The 25,384-nt window shown below is 50.5% G+C and overlaps 1 protein-coding gene across 2 annotated transcripts in view; it reads left to right on the forward strand.

The window, feature by feature from the left end:
* Positions 1–1,803: 1,803 nt before the first annotated feature.
* COL26A1 (collagen type XXVI alpha 1 chain) overlaps positions 1,804–25,384 on the forward strand; it is a 164,460-nt gene continuing 140,879 nt past the window's right edge. For both annotated transcript variants that reach the window (XM_070362142.1, XM_070362143.1), the window contains exon 1: positions 1,804–2,085. In XM_070362142.1, the coding sequence (XP_070218243.1) occupies positions 1,928–2,085 (158 nt within the window). In that variant the 5' untranslated portion in view covers positions 1,804–1,927. The remainder of the gene's footprint in view (positions 2,086–25,384) is intronic.

Raw genomic sequence — 25,384 nt, forward strand, 5'->3', positions numbered from 1 at the left:
TTGAACTGCAAGGAGATCCAACCAGTCCATCCTAAAGGAAATCAGTCCTGAATATTCATTGAAAGGACTGATGCTGAAGCTGAAACTTCAATACTTTGGCCACCTGATTCGAAGAACCAACTCATTGGAAAAGACCCTGATGCTGGGAAAGATCAAAGGTGGGAGGAGAAGGGGACGACAGAGGATGAGATGGTTGGATGGCATCACTGACATGATGGACATGAGTTTGAGTAGACTCCAGAAGTTGGAGATGGACAGGGAAGCCTGGCGAGCTGCAGTCCATGGGGTCGCCAAGAGTTGAACACGATTGAGTGACTGAACTGAATTGAACTGAAATAGTAAAAAAAGAAAATAAGACAAAAAGCCCAGGCAGGATTCGAGGGAATTGAGTGGATAAGGATGGGCGGTTTAGGGAAAGGGTGAAGAGGACTGGATATGAAATCTTGGGGCTTGTACTCATGAGAGTGTGGTGGTGGTGGTGGTTTAGTCGCTAAGTTGTGTCTGACTCTTGCCATCCCTTGGGCTGTAGCCCACCAAGCTCCTCTGTCCATGGGATTCTCCAGGCGAGAATACTGGAGTGGGTTGCCATTTCCTTCTCCAGAGGATCTTCCCAACCCAGGAATTGAACCCGGGTCTCCTGCATTGCAGGCAGATTCTTTACTGACTGAGCTATGAGGGAAGCCCTCAAGAAGGTACATATGGGAATTGTATATATGGATACACACTGAGATATGTAACAGGAGGGTAAGAGCCATGGAACCTGGGCTTTCCCTCCACATTTTCAACAGCATCTTCCTGTTCTTCTTCTAACAACAATCCCACAGTTCTTCTATAAAATGGGTCACAGTCCACCAAGCATTTCCATTCTTGATGGCTTCTCTCCAGTCCTACCTGCATTTTAGGAACTAGGAGCTTCCCACTGTTAGCAGGCTTAGAGTCAGCTTCAGGGCCTCTGCCAGCCCCTAGGATGCTGTGGGGAGAACTGGAAAAAGATGTCAACCTGGGGAGTGGGGCACAGGCTGGATTTCAGCTCCCACTGGCCCTTTATGCTGGTACAAGCCCCGAGGGGATAACGTGGTCCAGAAAACACCAACTTGGGGTCAGGCTGGTCTTGGGCTCAGTGTGTGATCTGGGACCCAGTTCTCACACCTGTAAAAGGTGGGATTGTATCACGCCTTCCCCCAGCTCCTTCCCAGATATGATGCTTCACAAATCTGTGAGTCTAGGGACAACTTTGCACCCCATATGGAATGCCTCCTTCCTCCGAAGTATCTTCTTGGCTTAGACAGCTGGCAGGTGACAGAGTCTGGAGGTAAAAATGGGAGATGATTCTGCAGACATCTGGATGCGAAACGATTTAGTTCAAAGAGCCTTGGACAAGGAGCGTGTATCTTTCCTGCCTAACTTTTTTGAGCATCAGTTTGTACCTCTGAAAGATGGGACTGGCACCACCTAATACAGACAACCATGTTGTAGGGATTAAAACACACTGCCCAGGAGAGCATGCCAGGAACAGGGTGGGTGCTCCAGAAGGTCTGCGACCTGAAGGTTTGGTTGGGAGGTTTCTAAGGAGCTTGTGTGCAAGGACCCAGGCACAAAGTCTGGCTTTTGGGGCGCGCGGGTCCCGGGACCCCTAGCGGAGCAGGAACACCCTCTCCCCCGACTCGGCCTCCACTGGCGCCTCCTCGGCCCCGGACTGCCGAGGGTTAATGAGAAAGCCCCACGCCCCCTTTGACGGCGCAGAGCCCACCTCGCCGAATTTGAAAAGGCGGCCCTGAGAGGCGTGGGCGCCCCCCAGGCACTTCCAGCTCGGACCCGGGCTCCGCTCGCTCGTCGGCGCGCTAGCTCGGCTCCGGCGGGGGCCGCCGGTGCGCTCCCGACCGTCCTCCCGCCCGGGACTCCGGGTCCCCGCGGGCGGCCGCGCAAGATGAAGCTGGCTCTGCTCCTGCCCTGGGCGTGCTGCTGCCTCTGCGGGTCGGCGTTGGCCACCGGCTTCCTCTACCCCTTCCCGGCCGCGGCCCTGCAGCAGCACGCCTATCCTGACCCGGGCGCCGGCTCCCCCGGCAGCGGCTACGGGGGCCGCCGGTGAGTAGCCGGCGGGTGGGGGGCGGGGGGTGGGGTGAGGGTGCGGGCGGCGGGCCCGGGGGATTTGGGGAAGCCCGGGTCTGGAGGCGCGCGGGGGTGGGGGCTTAGGGGCTGCAAATCATGGGGTTGGGGGGTGGGGGCGCGGGCGGCCGGGGCTGGGGACGCCGGGTGGTTGAGAACAGGGGGCCTGGGGACTCCGGGCGGTCCGGGGCTGGGGGCGCGGAGGTGGAGTCTGGGGCTTGGGAGGGTGGGATTGGGGGCTGGGGGCGCAGGACGGTCGAGGACTGGGGGGTGAAGACAAGGGTGATCGCGTGCTAGGGGCACAGACTGTGGGGGCTGAGGGCGCGGGGCCTGGGGACCGGAGGTGCGGGGCTGAGACTGGGGTGGTCTCTGGCCGCGCCCACCCCCCTTCGTTTCCTTGCTCTCCGAACCTTCGCCCCTTCGGCTCCCGAATCCGAGCGAAGGCAGCTCAAACCTGCGGCGGGGGTGCGCGGAGTGGGGCGACCGTGGTTGGCTGGGGCTCGGTGGCCCAGTTCCTGCAAGTTCACCGGCTCACGTGGCTCCGCCGCGCTCACCTGCGCGGCCGCGGCTTTGTGTTGGGGAGCAGGTTCCCGCGACGCCAAGGCCTTGCATCCGGGCCCCCTACTCGCACGCCGGCCGCCAGAGACACCGGAGGGGCGACTCCATCCGGCCTTTGGGGCTGGGCCCGCGGAGCAGCCTGGGCTGCGGCTCCCCAGCCACCGGGGAACGGGGACCCGGCTCGGATCGCAAGAGTCCGCGGCGGCCTGGGAGAGGGAGCTGGGTCCCCGAGCCCGCGGTGCCGGGACCCACCCGCGGCCACCTCCTCTGCCGGCAGGTGGCGCGCTGGCCACCCCAGGACGGTTCGGGCAGCGTCTCCTCAATCCGTGATTGAATCCCCCCAGAAAACGCGTGAGCCCGCGAGTAGAAGTTGCCAAGTCTTTTCGTTTGCGCAACTCGCCGGAATTTAGCCTTTCCCATTTAATAGTAATTACGACTCACACAGCTGTGTTACCGTTCTTGAATACATCCTGCGTTGGTGCCACCCGTCTCTTTTGATCCTAAAACCACCCCAGGGTTAGCGATTAGAGTATAATATTGTCTTTTCTTTAACCGAGGGAACATGGGCTCCGAGAGAGGTCCCCAGGTTCAGTGGCAACTCAGGACGCACCTCCTGTCTTCTTTCTCCAAATCCTGTGCTTTCTAGGGTACCGCGGGGCTTATCGTTTACGCAGCAAGGCAAGAAGCGACAGGTCCCGGTTCTTTTGTGCTCCCTGGTGTTTACCAAGCCTGGCAGGGCGACCAAGGCGAATTCCTGCAGTGCCTTGTATTGAGGAGACCGGGATGCTTTGTGTCGGTACACTGCATGGCTGGTTCAAGCGGTTCTCAGAAGAGCATATAAAAGTACTTCTGGAATATTTTGCATGCAATTTTATTTCCTTCATTTTGTTTGGAAATGCTCCCCCAAGGCTTCTATTAGTACTATTCTCCAAACACCCAGAGTAGTGTGGAAAATGCACACTTGCATAGGAGAATATTTTAAAATCTAAGTTTTTCAAGTTGAAAAATGATATGTTTAAGATCTCTCACTTATGAAAAATTCAATCTATATGTAGATGTATGTGTGTATATATATATATATATGTATACAGTTGGTAATAATAATACTGTGTGTGCTCAGTCATGTCTGACTCTTTGCGACTCCATGGACTGTAGCCTGTCAGGCTCCTCTGTCCATGGGATTTTTTCAGGCAAGACTACTGGAGTGGATTGCCATTTCCTCCTCCAGGGGATTTTCCCGACCCAGGGATTGAACCCACTTCTCCTGTGTCTCCTGCTTTGGCAGGTGGATCCTTTACCACTGTGCGACCTGGGGAGCGCATATCAAGTTGGTAGGAAACCATTTTTGGCAGTTTCCCATATGGAGAGACCTGGGCTTGACCAGGTCAGAAGAGAGAGTGAAAGAGAACTCCCATTCCCTCCACCTTCGCCCCCGCTCCGTCTGCTTGTGTCTTGTTTGCATATTTTACAAGGAGCATATACCCGTGTATTACTTTTGTAGTTCAAAAGTGTATGTGTGTGTGTGTGTGTGTGTGTGTTGGGGGTGGGGAGGGGAGGTGTAAAAGGCTCCTGCAGCCTGGACTGTGCGTGCTGAGAGGGACCAGATGGGAACTCCATGCAGGGAGCCAGTGAATGGGGGATGTGGGTTCTGGCATTTGGTAGATTGGAACTCGGGGACTTCCAGAGATAATTTGGAAAGGATGGTTTTGGCACCAATAAAAAGAGTCCCAAACAAATGTCATCTCACAGAACTCTTTCCACCAGGATGGGAGCAGGGAGAAGGTGTATTATGTTCAGGGAGGAACTGGATGAATGGGTGGAAAATGGGTTTCCAAATGGGATACTGGGAGGTGTTGAGGAGGCTTGGGGCAGGTTGAGATAGTTGCTTTGGAGCCTGGCTGAGCCTTTCCACCCGAAGGCCTGCGTGGGCACTGTAGGCACTAGATTCGGGTCTGGGCGAGTTGTGGGCTGGTGTCACACGTTCCTGAGTCTGATTCACTCTAGAAGCAGAAGGCTTGGGGACAGCGTTTGGCACTGGGTTCTTCACAGCGTTGGCCTCTGCTTGGCTCCATACGTATGTTTACAGTGGCTTGGTTTCAGTTGATGGGCAGGGTGACAGCACTGTTTCTTGACAAATGGTCTTCTCTTATTTCACGGTTATTGGTCCTGTGTTCTCTTTTCTCTGTGTGTGTATGTGCCTGTGCCTGCCCTCCTGGACTGGGCATCTGGGTCTGACATGTTTTGGGTGCATCTTGCTTTTTATGCAGCGGTGCTCTGCTCTGGTCACCTCCATCACAAGCCCAGCGTGGGCCCCCTGATGAAGCTATTTTGGCAGAAAGAAGAGGACATCAATTCCTTAGAGACCCATTTCCAGTAAAATCTTGCAGCCCTGTGTTTGGGCCACTAATGACTTTTGTCAGCCACAAAGGGTTCAGATGCCAAGTAAAAGCTAAGGGGAAATGTGACATTAATTGACCGGGAGGCTTGCATAAGGATGGAGCCCCCAGCTCCACACCCTAGTCCTTCCATTGGACCTGAATAAGGCTAACACACTGGTGAAGCTCTTTGAAGTGAAAGTGAAAGTCGCTCAGTCATGTCTCCCTCTTCGTGACCCCAAGGGCTATACAGTTCAAGAATTCTCCAGGCCAGGATACTGGAGTGGGTACCTGTTCCATTCTCCAGGGTATCTTCCCAACTCAGGGATTGAACCCAGGTCTCTGGCTCGGCAGGTGGTTTCTTTACCCTGTGAGCCATCAGCTTGTGTATTTCAGTCTTCTTCCTGCCTCCCTCCCCCGATCATTCCCTCCCTCCCTTTCACAGATGGTGATCAGACGTCTCATCTGTTATCACCTGCTCATCTCTGTATCCAACTCTAAAGGGCCCAACACAGCAGTGAGTGATCAGAGCATGAGGAGTGAAAACCAGAGAAAGGGCCCCTCCACCCCATTCTGGGTGCATAGTTCTCAGCTGGGGAGGGAGAGGTTTTAATTTGAATAAGAGTTTTAATATTAATTCTTGGAGTGAGAAGGTTCTGCTAAGAGAAACCAGAAGAGTGGTGAAGATCTGCCCAGATTTTAAGCAGAGGAAGGAATGAATACACCCACAGGGTGGGATCATGGGCAGGGGTGAGGGACAGAGTTGCTTTTGCTTCTGCCCTGGAGAATGGCTTGTTCTGTAAACCTGTTCCTCCTGCACAGGGTGTGAGGCTTGAGGACAAAGGGAGACCACATGCTGCAGGGCTGAATGTTTACAGGTTATACAGTAAGCTAATGGATGGTTAAAAAAGTAGGTCTGATCTTCCAACCTTGAGGAGTAATTGCTCCGTATACTCAAAGGTCCGGATAGTCAAAGCTATGGTTTTTCCAGTAGTCATGTACAAATGTGAGAGTTGGTCCATAAAGAAGGCTGAGCGCTGAAGAATTGATGCTTTTGAATTGTGGTGCTGGAGAAGACTCTCGAGAGTTCCTTGACTGCAAGGAGATCAAACCAGTTAATCCTGAAGGAAATCAACGTGGAAAGCCAAAGTCTAAAGAGGAATTCTCAGATACTTTGGAATTCACTGCTCTGGAAAATGGTGGTAGGAGGAGGAAGGCTTCCCATGGACCAACTGTCTTCACTGCTTCTTTTGTCTTAATTTTTTTGGCAGGGAAGCCTGGCGTGCGGCAGTCCATGGGGTCAGAGAGGGTCGGACAGGACTGAGAGACAGAACCTCTTCTTTGTTGTTGTTATTTAGTCACTAAGTCATAGCCAACTGTTTTCGAGGTCATGGATTGCAGCATGCCAGGCTCCTCTGTCTTCCACTGTCTCCCGGAGTTCGCTCAATTCATGTCCATTGAGTTAGTGATGCTCTCTAACCAGCTCATGCTCTGCCACGCCCTTCTCCTTTGGGTTCAGTCTTTCCCAGGATCAGGATCTTTTCTAATGAGTCGACTCTTCACATCAGGTGGTCAAAGTATTGGAGCTTCAACTTCAGCAACAGTTTTTCCAATGAATATTCAGGGTTAATTTCCTTTAGGATTGACCTGTTTGATTCCGTTGCTGTCCAAGGGACTCTCAAGAGTCTTCTCCAGCACCACAACTCAAAAGCACCAGTTCTTCGGCATTCAGCCTTTTTTACGGACCAACTCTCATATCCGTACATGACTACTGGAAAAACCATAGCTTTGACTAGATGGGCTTTTGTCAACAAAGTGATGTCTCTGCCTTTTAATATGCTGTCTAGGTTTGTCATAGCTTTTCTTCCAAGGAGCAAACATCTTCTAATTTCATGGCTGCAGTCACCATCCGCAGTGATTTTGAAGCCCAAGAAAATAAAATCTGTCACTGCTTCCACTTTTCCCCGCTTCTGTTTGTCATGAAGTAATGGGACCGAATGCCATGATCTTAGTTTTTTTAATGTTGAGTTTCAAATCAGCTTTTTCACTCTCCTCTTTCACAGTCATCAAGAGACTCTTTAGTTCCTCTTCACTTTCTTCCATTAGAGTGGGATCATTTGCCTATGTGAAGTTGATATTTCTCCTGGCAATCTCGATTCCAGCTTGTGATTCATCCAGCCCAGCATTTGGCATGATGTACTCTGCATATAAGTTAAATAAGGAGGCTGACAATATACTCCTTTTGCAGTTTTGAACCAGTCAGTTGTTCCATGTCCGGTTCTAACAGGAGGCAGTGACCAAAATCATCCTCTTCTTTAAAAGAAGGCTTTTCCCCTTCTGCCATTAACTTGGTGAAGAAGGCCAGTTGTCCTGTAGGATCCCAAGTTCTAGATTTGGCTGGCTACTCCCAAGTGGTGTAAATAATTTGATCCACTATCCCCTGTATCTCATCTATATTAGAGATTAGGTGTGAAAGTTTGATTAGATTTAAGGATCTTTTATTTGGGAGAGTGGGGGAGGGTAAGAATGCTTCATAGTTGGTCTGGTGGATCTTGTTAGATCATGTGTTATGGATTGAATGTTTATGTTCCCTCCACCCCCCCAATTCATATATTGAAACCCTAACTTTCGGTGTGATGGCATTTAGAGATGGGGCCTTTGGAAGATAATTATGAAGATGAAGATTTAGATGAGGTCATGAGGGTCGGGTCCCCATGATGGGAATGGTGTCCTTATAAGAAGAGGAAGAGAGATTAGAGTGTCCTCTCTCACTCTCCCTTCCCATGTGTAGACCCCAGAGTCGGCTGTCCGCAAGCCAAAAAGATAGTCCTTATCGGGAATTGAATTGGCACCTTGATCTTGGACTTCCCAGCCTCCAGATCTGAGAAATAAATGTCTAGAGTCTAAGCCACTCAGTCTGTGGCATTTTGATAAGGCAGCCCAAGCTGACTAGTACTGGTGGACATGACTTTTTTTTCTCCTGGAGAATTGGGTTTTAAACCTCCACCAGAATACTGCTGTCTACAGGTTCCCACTTCCTCCTCTCTCTTTTCTTCTCAATTCATTTTGAAGAAACTAGGCCTTGCTAGCATTCTCCTTGTTTAAGGTTTTGTTGATTATAGGGCTTCCCCCCGGCTCAGCGGTAAAACAAATCTGCCTGCAATGCAGGAGACTTGTGGGAGACGAGGATTCAATCCCTGGGTCAGAAAGATCCCCCGGTGAAGAAAATGGCAACCCACTCCAGTATTCTTGCTTGGAAATCCCCATGGACAGAGGAGCCTGGTGGGCTATAGTCCATGGGGTGACAAAGAGTAGGACACGACTGAGCAACTAAGTCTTATACAGAGGTGGTGTACTAGGCATATTGTTCTGCACTTAGCTTTGTTGTTTCACGATGGACTGTGGAGATTGCTGTAGATCAAGGCATAGGTAGCTTTCTGCATTCATTTTGTTTTTCACAATTTAAAAATTTGTGGTTAAAATTTTTTTTAGCTACATCAACCATAAAATTTACAATCTTAACCATCTTTAAGTATGGAGTTCAGTGGTATTAAATACATTGAGTGTTGTCTACCTGTCACCCCCATCCGTCTCCAGAATGTTCATCTCGCGTGCATTCATTTTTGTAGCTCTATAGTCCTGGTGGTGCCAATGACTGTAGTTTTTTTCAGCGAGTCCCCTACTAATAGACATTGTGTTATTCTAACCTTTTGTGTCGCATGTAATGCCACAGTAAATAGCCTTGTGAGTTATTCATTTCATATTTAAAAATTTTTTTAAAAAGCTCTGTTTTTGGCCGTGCTGGGTCTTCATTGCTGCACAGGCTTTTCTCTACTTGCGGCGAGCGGAGGCTACCCTTGAGTTGTAGGGCGAGGACTTCTCATTATGGTGGCTTCTCTAGATGCGGAGCATAAGCTCTAGGGTGTGTGGACTCAGTCGTTGTGGCTCCCAAGCCCTAAGGCACGGGCTTAGTAGCTCCTCGGCACGTGGAATCTTCACGGACCAGGGATCGAACCTGTGTCTCCTGCATGGGCGGGTGGATTCCTTACCACTGAGCCACTAGGGAAGCCCTTCATTTCATATTTTTGCCGATGCCTCTTTAAGATACATTTTAAAATGTGGGCTTTCAGAGTGAGAAGGTAAATACATGCATAATTCTGCCAGATAGTATCATAGAAGTTATACTGTTTTGTATTCCCATCAGAAGGTTTTTCTTGGGGGTGTGTTTGAAGATGACACTTCAGTGATGCTGGGTCAAAATGGCCTTGGGGAGGGGATGAAAACAGCCTTCCCTGGCCAATACTACCTGTCAGTTCCGCCCACCCCTCACATTTGTGAGGTCACAGATGGAAAGCTGAACATTGTATGTTTAAATGTTTAAAAGATATAGTGGGCTTCCCTGGTGGCTCAGATGGTAAAGAATCTGCCTGCAATGCAAGAGACATGGGTTTTTATGGACTCTATGGGAGAGGGAGAGGGTGGGAAGATTTGGGAGAATGGCATTGAAACATGTAAAATATCATGTATGAAACGAGATGCCAGTCCAGGTTCGATGCACGATACTGGATGCTTGGGGCTAGTGCACTGGGACGACCCAGAGGGATGGTATGGGGAGGGAGGAGGGAGGAGGGTTCAGGATGGGGAACACATGTATACCTGTGGCGGATTCATTTTGATATTTGGCAAAACTAATACAATTATGTAATTATGTAAAGTTTAAAAAAAAAAAAAAAGAGACATGGGTTTGATCCCTGGGTCAGGAAGATCCCCTGGAAAAAGGAAGGTCTACCCACTCCAGTATTCTTGCCTGGAGAATCCCATGGACAGAGGAGCCTAGCGGGCTACAGTCCATGGGATTGCAAAGAGTTGGACACTGAGGGTCTAACACTATAAACTATTAAAATAAATTCTGTCACTGACCTTGACAAACACACCCTCCTAATGACCTGGGGGTGGGGGGTTGAGGCTCACTTTTAGAAATCTTGCCTCGGTGAATTTTGTGCAGGGACTTGGCAGTGCAGGAATAACCCCCCTTCTCTTCCCTCCTTGTGCCCCGGACAGCTTGCCCTGGTCCAGCCTCACCCACACACCCTGGACACTCCCGTCCAGCCCACCACCCGCTCCTCACCCAACCACTGCCACCTGGTCATATCTCCTGCCTGAGTGTGTCTGGGGAGGGAGTTCTGGACCCCTGGGTACCCACACTTGCTCTCGGGGGGCTGTGGGCTCATATCCCCTCAGCCCCATGGTCTCCTTGCCCTGTGGGGTGGAATGTGGCCAGAAGGGGCCAGATTGGGGCCACAATAGCTTACTGCCTAGGATGGGGCTCCTCTTGCCCAGGTTTAAGGCAGTTTTAGGGGGATGTGGAGTGAGTCTTGGGGAAGGAGCAAGGATGCGTGTACCCCAAATCCTCAAAAGTTGGATGGCCTTTCCCCAGAAGACCATGGCCACAAAAGTTCACAGTGACTGAGCTAAGCCATCTGTGTCCAGATGTTCCCGGTCTCCTGTTAGACTGTGAGGACCAGAGGGGACATCACCTGCCTGTTGGGGGCCTGGCCCAGGGTCAGGAATAGAGTTGGTCCCTGCCAGTTGTGTGGAGTGAACCAGATTGTATCCACCAAGGACCCACTGAGGCTATGAATTCAGAGTGGATGCAGGTCCTGCCGGGGGTCACTTTGCAGGCGAGTGGCATGGGACACGCAGTAGCTGGGGATGAAGAGATCCCTTCCAGAGATGACGGGGAGCTTCGGGGAAGGAGGATCCAAGGTGGCTCATAGGGATTTTGTTCTGGCTTCTTTAGAAACACATCTGTATTCTGGCCTGACCTTCAGAGCTTTTACCGATTTTCACACTGTGCTAAGAAGTGACAGGATGGAGTTCAGAACTTGCGACTGCTTTTGGTTTTCCATTTAGAAACTCTCTGGCCAGTCAAGATTTTGGAAAGGGTCTGATCCCTGATATGCTGACAGTGCTGGCCCCGGGCTATTTCTTCCTTCTTCCTCCGGGCCTCCCACCTGCCTCCCTCCGCCCGGCTTCCCAGGCAGGGCCCTTGGACCTGTGTAGGGGCCAAGGTGCAGTGCTCAGCAGGGTCCACACTTGGAGTTCAGTGCTTTGTCTCCCATTACTGTCTCCCACTTCTCAATACTCATAGCCTTGAATGCGTGCTCTGTAAGAGAAGTCTGATGGGACCGTGACACACCAGGGACTTGATCCTTAGCGTTGACCATGACCCACCTCTCAACACCTCCCACCACCTCCCTGGTGTTTGTTCTCCGCTACTCACTCCCCACCCTCTGGCACCCCAGGTCCATCTGGCCTCCCTCTCTCCACCCCTGCCCAGTGACCACTCCCACCCTCTGCCTCTGGCTGGAGCCTGGATGTGCGCTCCAAGAGGGCTGGGATTGGGTGCGTGCACCCTGTGGCACCCTGGAGTGGGGCATGGCAGCTGTAGTCCCTGCCTTGGACTGGCAGTGCCATAGTGTGCTCAGCGGGTGACTCAGCAGGGCAGAGCCTCTGGCCACCCTGATCCTGGCATGTCCTGGGGAGAGACAGTAATACCCTGGAAGGGTGCCCATCCGCCTTATGATGATGGGCCCTTGGGAGGGGGAGATGCCTGGTTTGACTTCCCTGCCCCTGACCTGAGTGATGCTACAGCCCACTGGCCAGCGGGAAGGGTGGCGTGTGTGTGCACTTACACCCCGTGGAGCTGCAGGGAGGGGTCTGCCCTTGCTAACCGCGAGGATCTCTGTGCATAAAGGAGCACACGCGAAACACTAAGCAAATGACAGGTTGAGAAGGAGAGAGACAGATACTACCTTTACTGATCCAGCTTTTTGAACGAGGGCTCCCGTAACTTCAGTTTGCACTGTGTCCCACAGATTATTTAGCTGGTCTTCGATACAGCATCCCCTAAACAGCAGGGCACCGAATGGCTCATCAGGAGGAACTGGGGAGACTGAAGAATTGGATAACCAGACCCATGCAGACTCAGGAAGTCTAAGGCCTGGAGAGCTGTATCTAATGGCCTCCCCAAGTGTTTTTTTTTTTTTTTTCTTTGATGCAGCCAGGTTTGAGGAGCACTGCATGGAGAACAGAGTTTTTTTTTGAGATTCTTTCATCATGACCCATAGTAGGAAATACCTTTTATATGGTGCGTGAGTCTGTGTGTGTGCACTTACACACACACACACACACTCACCCTTGAAATAAGTTTCACAAAATCGTGCTTACTATTACCATATGTAATCCTTTCTTTTTTATTGTATTCTATCTAGTTCATAAAAAAATGCTTGCCAAGACTCAGAAAATTGATTCCACAGGCCCTCTGACTTAGGACCTGCAATGAGAGACCCCTTGCTCTAGGGAAATGCAGGGGTCTTTTGGCTTCCCACCCGCCCTCTTCCCAGTTCCTGTGCCTCATCCTCTAGGCTCATCTCTGACTCTGAAGTCTCTTTCTTGTTTCTGCTGAGCTGAGGTGCTTGTCCTGTCCACTTCCTACCCCATATCCTGGCTCCACCCTCTTCTAGGGCGGTCACAAACCCCCCTCCTTCAGGAAGTCTTCCAGGATTGCTCTGTTCCCTCTCTTTGGGCAGTTTCCTGTGCCTCCTGTATCTGTGGTTGCCTATGGGCTTTGTACCAAGAATTCACTTCCCGTTCTCCTTTCCTGAAGATAGAATCATTTCTCTTACCTGTTTCCTTCCGAGCATAGCTCTGACTGGTTGTGAGCCAGCCCGTGCCCCGAGCCCGGGCTGTCTGCCCCTGACCACGTGAGCTTATCCAAGCTGGGAGTTTAATCACCCACCCTTCTCAGTCCATGGTCGGGGTCAGTCAGCAGGCTGGAGCTGGGGGCTGAGCCTTGGGGGCAGGGGCTCTCTGCCCTGAGCCTGGTATGGGAGAGGCTCTCTGCTGATTCCACAGGAGTGAGTGGATGGTCCTTTCTGCCTGCTCATGGGCCTCGTCCCTGCCACTGGATCCACGGTGCCTGGAGCCTTACCTTCAAACAGTTACTAACAAGCACCCACTGCACGCTTAGTGCCGGGGTAGTGAGATGACTGCTGATTGAGACTTAGCCTCTGCCCTTGATGAGTTCAGAGGCTGGCTGGGGAAGCCCCCAGAGCAAGCAGTGGAACTTGCTGTGACACAGATGTGTGCGAAGTGGGTCAGGTAGGCAAGGGGCATATGAGCAAGTACCCATTTAGGGAAGCTAGGTGTATGGATGTTTGGGCATCTTTATGTCTAAGTTTTCTCCTCTGTAAAATGGGGGTGATTTACTTTGTAAGGTTGTTGTAGGCTTAGATGAGTGAAAATTAAAAGTGCTTTGAGAAATATGTCATAAACATTCTGTTCATGCTTGTGAAGTGTAGTGTGCTAAGCTTGCAAAGAGTGCCAAGAAGGGGGGGTTTCACAAACCTAGGAAGCCATAGAATCCTTTGGCTGAGATGATGTTCCAGACTCTGCTTGTGTGTGCGTCCTCAGTCGTGTCTGACTCTTTGCCACCCCATGGTCTGTGGCCCACCAGGTTTCTCTGTCCATGGGATTTCCCAGGCAAGAATACCTGAGTGGGTTGCCATGCCCTCCTCCAGGGGATCTTCCCCAACCAGGGATTGAACCCGTGTCTCCTGCAATGCAGTCGGATTCTTAACTACTTGAGTCATCGGGGAAGCCCATTCCAGACTCCACACCTTGGGAGACGCTGGCCTGGTGGACCAAGGCTACATGCCAAGGTCTTTTGAGAAGAGTCACCTTTGAAGTGGGTCTTGTAGGGTGAGCGGAGGTGACTGGGAAGGGCGTTTCAGGCGACAAAGCAGCTGCCTGAGGGCTGGGAGTGTGGGGCAGATGGGGCCTTTCGGAATCTGAGGGCAAAGCCTCTTTTCTTCCACCCTAAGGAACCTGGGCTTTGTAACAAGACTTGGTCACAGTGGGTCCCATGCCAGCTTTACTGGTGTGGAGGAGACGGGACAGAAGAAAGAGAGCCAGAGGAGAGGAGCAGCTAACGGACTGTGTAAGGAACCCCGAAACAGGGCTGGGGCGGTAGGGATGCAGTTGAGACAGGAGTGCTCAGAGTCTGTGCGGCTGGCAGCATCGAGCCCCTTGGTGGACGGAGGACCAGCGGGAGCAGATTGTAGCCTCGAGCTCCTGGCCTTGCCCAGAGCCCGAGGGAGGCCGGTAGCTGGCTCTTTGGCTCCCTGGAACCTGGCAGAGGCTCCACGGTGTATTCTCAGCTTTGAAAAGCAACATGGCATGGTGTTCACACACCTTGTGTTTTTGTCAAATACTTGTATTTTTAACATCAAGGGCAGGCTTGCGTGTGTCAGGTGTTCCACGGTTGCTTTTTGAGCAAGTGAATGAACAAGCGGCTTGACCTCCTGCCCCCGTGCAGCTCTGCCATTCTAAGAGGTCCTGGCGTGAGGTCCTTGTCTGCGCTTTGCCCCCACCGAGCAGCTCTAGAAGCTGTGTTTAGGGGGGCCACAAAGGTGACCCTGCTTTAGGGGGTCCTGCTTCTTCCTTTGAAGTAGGAAAGTGAAAAGTGAAAGTGTTAGTCACTCAGTCGTGTCCAACTCTTTGCGACCTCAGGGACAGTAGCCCGCCAGGATCCTCTGTCCATGGGATTCTCCAGGCAAGAATATTGGAATGGGTTGCCAATCTCTTCTCCAGGGGATCTTCTCAACCCAGGGATCCAACCTGGGTCTCCTGCACTGCAGGCAGATTCTTTACCATCTGAGCCAGCTTTGAAGTAGGAGTGGGTGGAAATCACACAGAATGGGCTGAATGTGAATATCTGGTGAGGCCTTCCCCTCAGGCCCCCGGATTTTCTGCATCTCCTTGCCCTCCATCTCGCTGTCCCCTCTGCCCCCCGCACCCTCCGCCGCATCCCCCCACCCCGCCAGCCTCTCTGTTATTTTAAAATCCATTCCCAGAGAAACAATTCCTATGGCAATAAGAACACGACTCCAGGCTTCTCTTGGCTTGAACTGGTCCGACACTTCATTGCCGCTTCGAGTGTGCGAGCTGGACACGGACCAACTCTGCCTGGGCCAGGGGAATCGAGTAACAATAACTAACTGTTAGAGGATTTTCGGGAATCCTGCAGCGGATCCTTGGGTAGGAGACACACAGAACACGGTTCTCTTCTCTGAAGAATCAGGAGTCCCCAGCCTCCTTGCCTGGTTCTTCCTTGCCCTGCCTCCCAGAAACATCCCAGGGTCGAAATGGTTCTTTGGTGGCCTTGACGAGACCACCTTGAGAGGAGCTGGATCCAGTCCAGGTTAATTCTGTAACACTCGGGTGAGAGGCAGGGGGGCCCCCTCCTCCTGGGCCTCCGTCTGCCCCACCCCTAGCCACCTCCAGAGTGATGGGTGGGAAGGTCAGAGCTGGCCACGCTGACTGCTGGCCTCTGCCAGCTCCCCTGCCGCCCGTAGTGACGTTGCCAAGCTTGTTCCGTCAGGTGTTAATGGAAGTTATGAGAAGCAGCCTGGGAAGTGCTTGTGAACCAAACTTGAGAGTTTCCTTCAGAATGAGGGAGGGCGTAAAGAGCAGGCTCTGAAGCCAGGCAGCCTGGCTCTGAATTCTGGCTCTGGGTGGCTCTGACCGAGTCATCTGACCTCTCTGTGCCTCAGTCTCCATATCTGTAAAATGAGCACAATCACAGTGTTTCCCTCCTTAGGTCGTTCTGGGGCTTCAGTGAGTTTATATTCACAAAGGGCTTGGAACAATATCTAGTAAACACTCTGTGCCGCCCCATGAAGTGATAAAGGCTTTCCTAGAGTGGGCAGCGGGCTGCTGGGCCTTGCAGAGGTTGGGAAGAAGCGGGGGTTTACAGACATCTATGGCCAGCAGATCCTTTTTTGGGGAGCATGTTGTTTGGGTGGGGTCCCAGATGCTATGCTTTGGGGAAGGCTGGCCTAGTGGGTCAAGGTTAAATGCCTCAGTGGTTATGGTAGCTTCCACCTTTTGCAGAGGCCCTCTTTCTGGGAGTCATTTGCAACCTCACCCTGCAGTTGCCCCTACTGGTGCTGTAGGGGAGACAAAGAAATACAGAAGGGAGAGGCCAGTTGATTTTTCTGAATCCCTTAGACCCCTCTCAGGTCTTCACGGCCAAGAGTGAAGGATGGGGGCCCATCCTCACTCCCAGCAGAACCTCAGCCACTGGTGGGGAGTGAGCACTGAGGGTCGCCCTTGGAATATGATTGGGGAGCAGGTTGGAGGGTCTGGGGTCCGGAGATGCCCATGGTGAGTCAGAGGCAGAGGAGTTCTGAGGAGCTTCGTGTCCTGGGAATGTGACAGCTGAGAGGGCCTCATGTGGCCCCAGGATGGGGGAGAGGGGACCAGGGGATCCACAGTCAAGCCGGCCCTTCCCTTCATGGACTCAGTGCCTCACGTGTAACGTGAAACTAATAGGATTGGGCTGAGATCAAATGAGGAACGTGTTTGTGAAATATGCAGACTAATTATTACTCAGTGTGGCCTGCTTACTGGCCGAGGGCCCCAGCTCTGCAGCTCCGTCTGGCCCAAGTCCACCCTCAGAATAAGACCAGGGGCACCAACACTTGCAGAAGGATGGATGTTTACTGTGTGTGTGTGTGTGTGTGTGTGTGCGCGCGCGCGCGCGCACCCACGTGATGTTTGCAGCCATGCCTGGCTGCGGTTTGTAGTGGAAACATCTTTTGTCTTTGAAAGTATGGTCCCCTCCCCTTTCCTCATTCTGGAAGGTATGGGACTCTGTGGCATTTACCGGGAAGCGCCCTAGTTCCTAGCACTCAGGGAGGCCCAGCTGAAGGGCTGCTCTGCTTTGGAGCCCTTGTGAAGGCTCGGGCTTTCCTCTTCCCCAGAAGGTAGCTTCTGGAATCCTGCCCGGCTGCAGGCTGCAGGCTGCCCACTGACCCGGCCACTGCTGCTGGCCCCCGGAGGCGCCAGGGCCTTTGGGGAGAAGGGTGGCAGTTTCCTTCTGATTTGGCTCCAGCTGTCTGTACCCCCACCAGCTGCCTCTGGCTTCTGACATTTTTGTCATTCCTGCAAGGGCTTATCTGGGGAGTCAGCACGTACCTCTTCCTGCCCCTCTCTGATGGACTTGGCTATGTGGCTGATTCTCCCTTCTGAGAGGTCTCAAGCTGCCCAGACACCCTCTATTTGGGGGGTCATGAGTTCCTGGGTCTCTTCGGGCTTTGCCAGACTCCTTCTCTCTTTTGTCCTTTGGGTGATGATAACAATTAGCTCAGATCCTGAAAGTCTTCATGTAAGAAGTATGAACATGTGCCTTCCTGGAGAGGCAGCTGAACAAATGGGAGAGACCCCTGTATCAGGGGCTTGGAGGGAGCACAGTGTGACCCCGCCTAGCCTGCTTCTTGTCTCTCTGGGCGCTCTGCTCATCTCTGGCTACCCTTTAGTCTCAAGCTGCTTCCTGCCCCGGGGCCTTTGCGCTGCCTTGACCAGTCTTTGCTTTCTCTTAGCCTAGTTAGTTCCTGCTCAAAGCTTGGAGATCAGCTTAAACATCACATCTTCAGGGAACCTTTTGCTGCCTCCCCCTCAAGGTAAGGTTAGGACCTTTTGTTAAATGCCCTCAGAGCTTACTCTCATACTTAGAATCTCATGATAACTGTAAGTCAATCCTATAATTAATTGATTGATAATTAGTTAATAGCTGTCCAAGACTATAAGTCCTCCGAGGACAGGAGTCCCTGCTGTATCTCTAGGTTCTTGCAGAGTGCCCAGATTTCAGACAGCATCCAGGAAAGGACTAACCACTTTGCAAGCTGTACTTGTTTCTTACGGTTGGTGTAACAATTGACCGTGAACTTTGTGACTTAAAACAGCCCAAATGTATTACCTTACAGTTCTCAAGGTTAGACATCTGAAGTGGGTCTCACTGGGATGAAAGGTATTCGCAGGATTGGTCCTTCTGGAAAAGAATCCATTTCCTTGCTTTTTCCAGTTTCTGATCTCAGGTGGCCTCAGCCTGCAGCACCTTGGAGCAGGGCTCAGATTCCTAGCCAAAGACTGAGGCTGGGTTGAGGTGCTGAGAATGCCAAATCTTAACCACTAGAGCAGTGGTCAGTGACAAGGGTCCTGGTTCTTGGACTTTGCAGAAAAGAATTCCCACAAAGACAAAAAGTGGTGAAACAAGTAAAGTATTTATTAAAAGGGAAAACAAGTACAGCACGTGTGCATGGACGCATGGGTGGATTCAGAGAGAGAGTTGCTGAGTTGTGCTCTCATGGCAGTTGGCATTACTTTTATGGGGCATTTCTTCCAGTTTTCCTTTGGCCAATCATTTTGATTTGCCTGGTTCACGACCCATATTTGGTTCGTCTCAGGATCCCACCATGTGTGCGCATGCGTCTGTTAGCTAAGATGGATTTTACCAAAAAGGCGTCTGGGTAGGACATGCCTTGGCATCACTCCCCTTTTGACCTCCAAGAAGCCTTTTCTGCGTATGTGTGGTTGGGGAGATCTCCTGACTTGGAGAATGAGAAGTACGTGGTCTGGGCGGGGCCCACCGCCTCCCTTAGCTGTCCTGCTGTTCCCATCTTGGAGTTTCAGGCCACAGGGAGTGAATCTCCGATGGCTTTATGCTGGTGGTAGTGGTGGGGCTGGGGCCCCTCTGCCTCCTGCCTCAGTTCTAGAGGCTTCCGGCATTCCTTGACTTCTGGCTCCTTCCTCCGTCTTCAACGGGCATTCTCCAGCCCCTCTCTCTGGTTCTAATCCTCCTGCCTCCGTTTTATAACACCCTTGTGATTAGGTCGGGCCCACCCGGATAACTGAGGCTCAGCTCCCCACTTCAAGATCCTCAATTTCATCACAACTGCAAAGTCTCTTTCACCACGTGAGATAACGTATTTGCAGGTTCCCAGGGTTAAGATAAGTACATTTTTGGGGACTGGGCATTATTTTGCTCCCCACCACACAAATGAAAATGAAAAGGGAATGGTACAACAGACAATTGGAGCCTTGGAGAGTTGTATTGATCCTAGATTTCAGACAGTATTAAGATTGAGTGTCTTTGAGCTTCAAAAGCCTGTTAAGACTCAGCCTTGTGGGAAGAGTTGTGATAAAGACATGACTTCCCACCTAAGTTTTTACATAGGTTGTGAGGTAGGGATTTAAACTTTAGTTTCCCCCCCCCGCCAAATCTCCCCTTACACTTCTACTGAATAATCCATCTGTCCCCAATTATTTGAAATGCCTTTTTTTTAAATTGCATACTAAATTTCGCTATATACACAGCTTTTTTTTTTTCTTCCTGAACTCTTAATCTGATCTGGTGCCAGAAATCGCACTATTTTAATTACTGTATCTTTATTCATTGTTTTGTTAGTTGATAGAGCAATTCCTCTTTCGCTGTTCATCTTTATCAAAATATTCTTAGCATGTGTTGCACATTTTTCTTTTGGGTGAATTTTAGAATCATCTTGTCTGTTCTATAAAACATGCTGTTGGGGTTTTGATCTAGACTGTGTTGACTTAGTGGATTAATAGAATTCAATGTTTATAATATGACATGTTTTTCAGGAATAAGGAACACTGCTCCATTTATCCAGACCTTGTTAGATTTATTCCTAGGCATTTTGTAGTTTTTATTGCTGTCATGAATGTGTTCTGTTTGTTCCCTGACGCTTGTAAATGTTTGTATCTGGCAAATAGGAAAACTTGATTTGGAGCAGGTTGGTTTTATACACTGCTACCTTCAGGCATTGAAACATGTTTTAATGGGTTTTCAGGTGGTTCTCTAGGATCTTTGAGGTAGAGAACCCTGTTGTCTTCCAATGTGTTCGTGTGTGTATTTGTGTGTTGGTCATTGTGTAAGTCAGCATCTTGGTTGAGCAGGAAGAATGGGGTTTCATCTTTCTTATGAAGGATGATGAGGTAGAGGGCTCTGAGGAGAGAGAAAAGAAAGTGGGCTGTGTTTTGATCTCAGCCAGAACCATCTTCTCTGCTCCCTCTTCTCCTCCTTGTCTACAAAGATGATGATATATTCGCCTCACCTCTCGGTTTATAGGTAGAATATTTTTGGAGTCAGAGGACCTAGGATTCACCTACCTTTCCCTCCCCTCCATCCCCCCATTTATTAAACAAACAGCCTAATAATGGACTGTGGTTTCTCGACTCCTTATAGGGTCAATCATTCTGATTTGAGGCTAAATTATTCTGCCATAATCACCCATCTGTCCTTTCCTCCCCCATCAGCAACAACTTATCCTTCCTGCAGACAGCCCTGGTCCTAGGCTGTGAACTGGCAGCTCCTGTTTGGTCTATCTCTTTCTCTCTAACAAAGCCAGCATCTGTTTGAAACGGGCGAGGAGGTGAATGCTGAGCTGGGAGTGGAGAGTGTGTGAATTCCTCCCTTCCCCTGCCCAACTTGTCCTGTGCTGGGAAATTTGGTTAAAAGGAAAACCAAAGGCCATCTTGATTAACAGAGGCAAGAACATGAACCTATGTCCTTCCACACAGGTATCCCAGGTAGATGATGTCCACTACCCTGCCCCAAACCTCAGGTGTTCCTAAGGGCCAGAAAGCAGTGTTTCAGACTGGCACGACATTCTCTTACAGAACGATGCCAGCTGTATTTTAGTCCCTGTCCAGTTGCTTCATATGGACTGGGGGCTGGCTGTGTGTGCCAACTCTGGTCCCTCCATGCCCATTGGTGATGAAATCACAGGGACAGATAAGACTGAGTCACAACTGTGTCTCAGGTAATACAGAAGGCCAAATCATCAATGCCTCAGATCTTGGCATGCCCTAGCAGGGAAGCTTCCAGGAGCCTGGGATTGTCTGCCTTGGTTATCACAATATTCCTGGAATCTGGTCCATTTAGAGTCAGAAATAGGTGATAAAGCCAAATAGGTCAGGCTGGGTGGGCATCAGCCATCTGTGAGTAGTTGGGCAGGTCAATTTATAAAGTTTCAGCCAAGTTGGACTGTGGTGGATGGTCCTAAAAGCATAGACCTAATACTCAGTACTTTGGAGAAAGGCAAATTGATGTCAGAATCTCGGCTCCTCATCTAGCTGTGGGCAAGTTCCAGTTACCTTGCATCAATTTACACATCTGTGAGATGGGACCTAACCAGTTCCTGTGGAAGCTTTCAATGAGTTTGAATCAGAGCTGTGTCTTCTGCTTGGAATCTAATGTGAACAGTGGCCCCTGGGGTGGGTCGTGATGCCTTCTGGATAGCGGAGCACCTGGCCACGTGTCTGCCGTGGGCTGTTTTCCCCAGGTCCTGTCTGACTTGCTTTATTCTTATTTCATGCTCTTGTTCTGCAACTGGGCTGTGAGCCTCTTGGGGTCAGGAGCTCCATCCTTGATGGCTTTGTCTGCCCCAGCAAGTAACCCATGGCTGAGCATTGATTCAACCGTGGCAGGCCCAACTTGGACATTGCAGTGTTTACTTTCCAGGCTGAGAAGTTTAAGTCTCTCTGGAACTCAGGATCCTGGAGTTACATTCTAGCCTGAAATGAACCAGGGAGTGAACAGAGGGGCCCGGTGGACTCTGATGCGGTGTGAGGGTCCAGGCATTGCATGAGCAAGGGGTTTGGCAGGAAAAAGATCAATTCCCTGCCTGGCTGTTGGCAGGGAGGTGGGAGGGCTGGAAGTTGTCTGCCTGCAGGCCTGGGGCAGCTGCACGTGGGGACAGCTGTCTCAGCTTTGGACATAGGATCTGCCCCAAGATTAATAACAGAGCCTGGGCCATGCCCGTGGGGAGCGGAGAGGGGCTTGGGTTACCACGCACCAGGAAATTCGCCTGCCCCGCTGACAGTGGGTGGGTAGCCCGGCAGGATGGATGGGCTCTGGGGGTTCAGGGGGTGTCTGGGCAAGACAGCTCAGGGCTGGCCCAGCCAAATGCACCCCCATGGGATGCAAGCTGACCCTCCCAAGGGCTGCTTTCTTTCCGCTGGACCCGAAACCGGCAGGAGCCGATCTCCAAGAATTATGTGAAGAGTTGAGAATGGAAACCAAATGTTGGTGTCAGGTAGAGAGAGCTGATGGAAGCCTGGGGCCTGGCAGGCCTGGGAGCAGCAGGGGTTGGGGCTCTGGTGGCCAACACAGATGTTTAGGTGAAAGGAGCCTGACACATCTTCTTTCAAAAAAGGTTTATTTTTTTCCCCCTGATTATATTTATCATAGATCATTTGGGAAATATGGAAAAGCAGAAAGAAAGAAATAATTTATAGCTCCTTTTTTAGGTTTTGAATTTTTAATTCTTCATATTGTGATAGAATTCACACAACTTAAAACTTACGACCTTAACCACATTTAAGTGTACAGTTCAGCAGCATTAAGTGGATTCACATTATTGTGCAACCATCAATGCCATCTGTCTCCAGACCCTTTTCATCTTACAGGACGGAAATTGTACACCCCCTAGACACTAACGCCCATTTCCTCCTGCCTGCACCCCAGCCCTTGGCGACTGCCATTCTGCTTTCTGTGTCCATGGCTTTGACTACTCTGGGTTCCTTGTGTAAGTGAACTCATACAGAATTGGTTCTTTGGTGACTGACTTATTTCACTCGGGCTTCCGTGGTGGCTCAGATGGTAGAGAATCTGCATGCAATGCAGGAGACCCCTTTATTATTATTATCATTTTTAATGTCCTCAAAGCTCATCCATGTTGTAGCAAGTGTCAAAATTTCTTCATTTTTTAAAGACAGAATAATATTCCATTGTGTAGATGGACCATATTTTGTGTATCCATTTACCTGTTGATGGACACTTGGGTTTCTTCCAAACCTTCTGGCTGTTGTAAATAATGCTGTTAAGGGACATGGGTGTACAAATTTCTTTTGGCTAGATACTTGGATGTGGTGGTTCTATTTTTAACTTTTCTGAGGAAATATCATACTGTTTTCCATAGTGGCTGCACCGTGTTACATTCCCAACAACAGTGTGAAAAGCTTCCAATTCCTCCACACCCTTGCCAACACTTGTTATTTTATAATTTTTTTTTTGTTTTGGATAATAGTTATCCTAATGGGTGTGAAATAGTATCTCACTGTGGTTTTAGTTTTTATTTCTCCAATAATTAGTGATTGTTAGCATCTCTTCATGTGCTTATTGTCCATTTGTTTGTCAACTGTAGAGACATGTCTAAGTCCTTTGTCGAATTTTTTTGCCTTTTTTTTTTTTCTTTTAAAGATATGTATTTATGTATTTGCCTGTGCTGGGTCTTAGTTGCAGCATGCGAACTCTGAGTTATGGCATGTGGGATCTAGTTCCCTGACCAGAGACCCAATTTCAGCCCTCTGCCGTGGGAGCATGGAGTTTTAACCACTGGACCATCAGAGCAGTCCCTTTTGCCCAATTTTGAATCATGTTTCTCATTGTTATTTTTGTTCCCTTAGCTTTTCTGAGTTTTTACCAATTCATTTCCAAACTCTCCCCCACTTTGGGCAGATTTCCTCCTGACGCTGTACGAGATGCTCCACAACTCTCACCTTCTGGGAGCAGTCGCTCTTGGAACCTCTGACCCCCTGTGATCTGTTATCCTTGCAAGCTTGTGCTTTCTACTAGTTTCTCAGTTCAGTTCAGTTCAGTCACTTAGTCAGGTCTGACTCTTTGCGACCCCACGGACTGCAGCACACTGGGCTTCCCTGTCCATCACCAATTCCCAGAGCTTGCTCAAACTCATGACCATTGAGTCAGTGACACCATCCAACCATCTTATCTTCTGTCGTCCCCTTCTCCTCCTGCCCTCAATCTTTCTCAGCATCAGGGTCTTTTCTAAGGAGTTCTTTGCATCAGATGGCCAAAGTATTGGAGTTTCAGCTTCAGCATCAGTCCTTCAATGACTATTCAGGACTGATTTCCTTTAGGATTGACTGGTCTGATCTTCTTGCAGTCCAAGGACTCTCAAGAGTCTTCTCCAACACCACGGTTCATTCTTTTTTTTTTTTTTTTTCAACACCACAGTTCAAAAGCATCAATTCTTTGGTGCTCAGTTTTCTTTATAGTCCATCTCTCACATCCATACATGACTCCTGGAAAAATCATAGCTTTGACTAGATGGACCTTTGTCAGCAAAGTAATGTCTCTGCTTTTTAATATACTGTCTAGGTTGGTCATAGCTTTTCTTCCAAGGAGCAAATGTCTTTTAATTTCATGGCTTCAGTCACCATCTGCAGTGATTAGTTTCTCGCCTTTTATATAAATCCCTTTCCTTTCTCTCCAACTTAACCATGCACTCAATAATATAATACATATTTTTTATATTTTAGCCAGTTTGATCAGTTGTCTTGAACTGGAAAGGATTTTGTGAGCAAGAGAAGGGCCTCGGGTGAGGAAGGGAAAGCGGACCATTCAGGGAAGATGAGAACCAGAGCCTTTCTCCAGAGTCCCCAGAGCGGAGAGAAGGCTGTGGACAATTCACACTCAGACGCTCTAAGTGGGTCCGTGAGTGCCAGGAACTGTGTGGTCGACTGAGGCAAAGTCAGCCTTGCCTGGTCTGGGGGCTCATGTGGGTCAGACACCCAGTGGGAGCAAAGACCCAAACTTCAGCCTAGTCACGGGTGCAGATAACTGGGGACAAAAGTAAGGGACAAAAGTGAACCCACGAGCAAGCGCCTGATCCATCCTCTTCCGGGAAACTGAGGCACTGACCTCCCTCTCCTCCAAGGCGGGTCTGTAATTCAGAGGGGTCCTGGAGCAGAGGCCTCTTCTGCGCTTTGTTCCCACCAGACCCGCTTTCCAGAAGCCACTTTAAAGGAGCCACAGAGGCCACCAGCTTTAGGGGTCTGGCTTCTTTGAAGTGGGAGTGGGCGGAGAAGGAGGAGTTTTCCAGAAAATTCTTTGTGGCAGCCTCAATATAAATATCTGGTGAGGTCTCAGGAACTGGGAACTGCTTCTCTAGGGCTGGGAAGCTGCAGGGGGCTGTTCTGGGGTGGAGAGGGGGCACTGATGGGAGTGGGGGGAAGGGCCTGGCCAGCTGGGGGCCCCCCAAACCCCCCAGAGCTCCTCACCCTTCTATCCTCCCCTGTGGCTCCAGGGTTCCCTCCCAGAGCATCCCCCCTCCATAGGTCTCCTCTTGGGCCTGTGCCCTTTGTCCCCCATCCTTCGTCTCCTGCCTGACCCTCTAACCAAAGCCTTCTGTGCGGAGGTCAGTGCTGCCTGGCCGTGGTAACAGAAGCCACGTGGGGGATGGGGCAGCGGAAGGAAAGGGGGAGGGGGAGGGGCAGCCTTCCGAGCCGGAGCAGATGGCGAAGAAAAGAAGCTTGTTTGCCTCGCCGGGGGCGTCCGGTTCCAGCACAAGATGGGAGCTTCTCCAGTCTTGGGTGTTTGCTTACATACAAGCCCACATGGGAATGTGTGTGTGGGTCACCCCCTTTTTGTTGGAAGTGCTGGGGCCTGCTGGGGATCC

This window comes from Bos mutus, chromosome 25 (genome assembly GCF_027580195.1).
Source record: "Bos mutus isolate GX-2022 chromosome 25, NWIPB_WYAK_1.1, whole genome shotgun sequence".
Lineage (NCBI taxonomy): Eukaryota > Metazoa > Chordata > Mammalia > Artiodactyla > Bovidae > Bos > Bos mutus.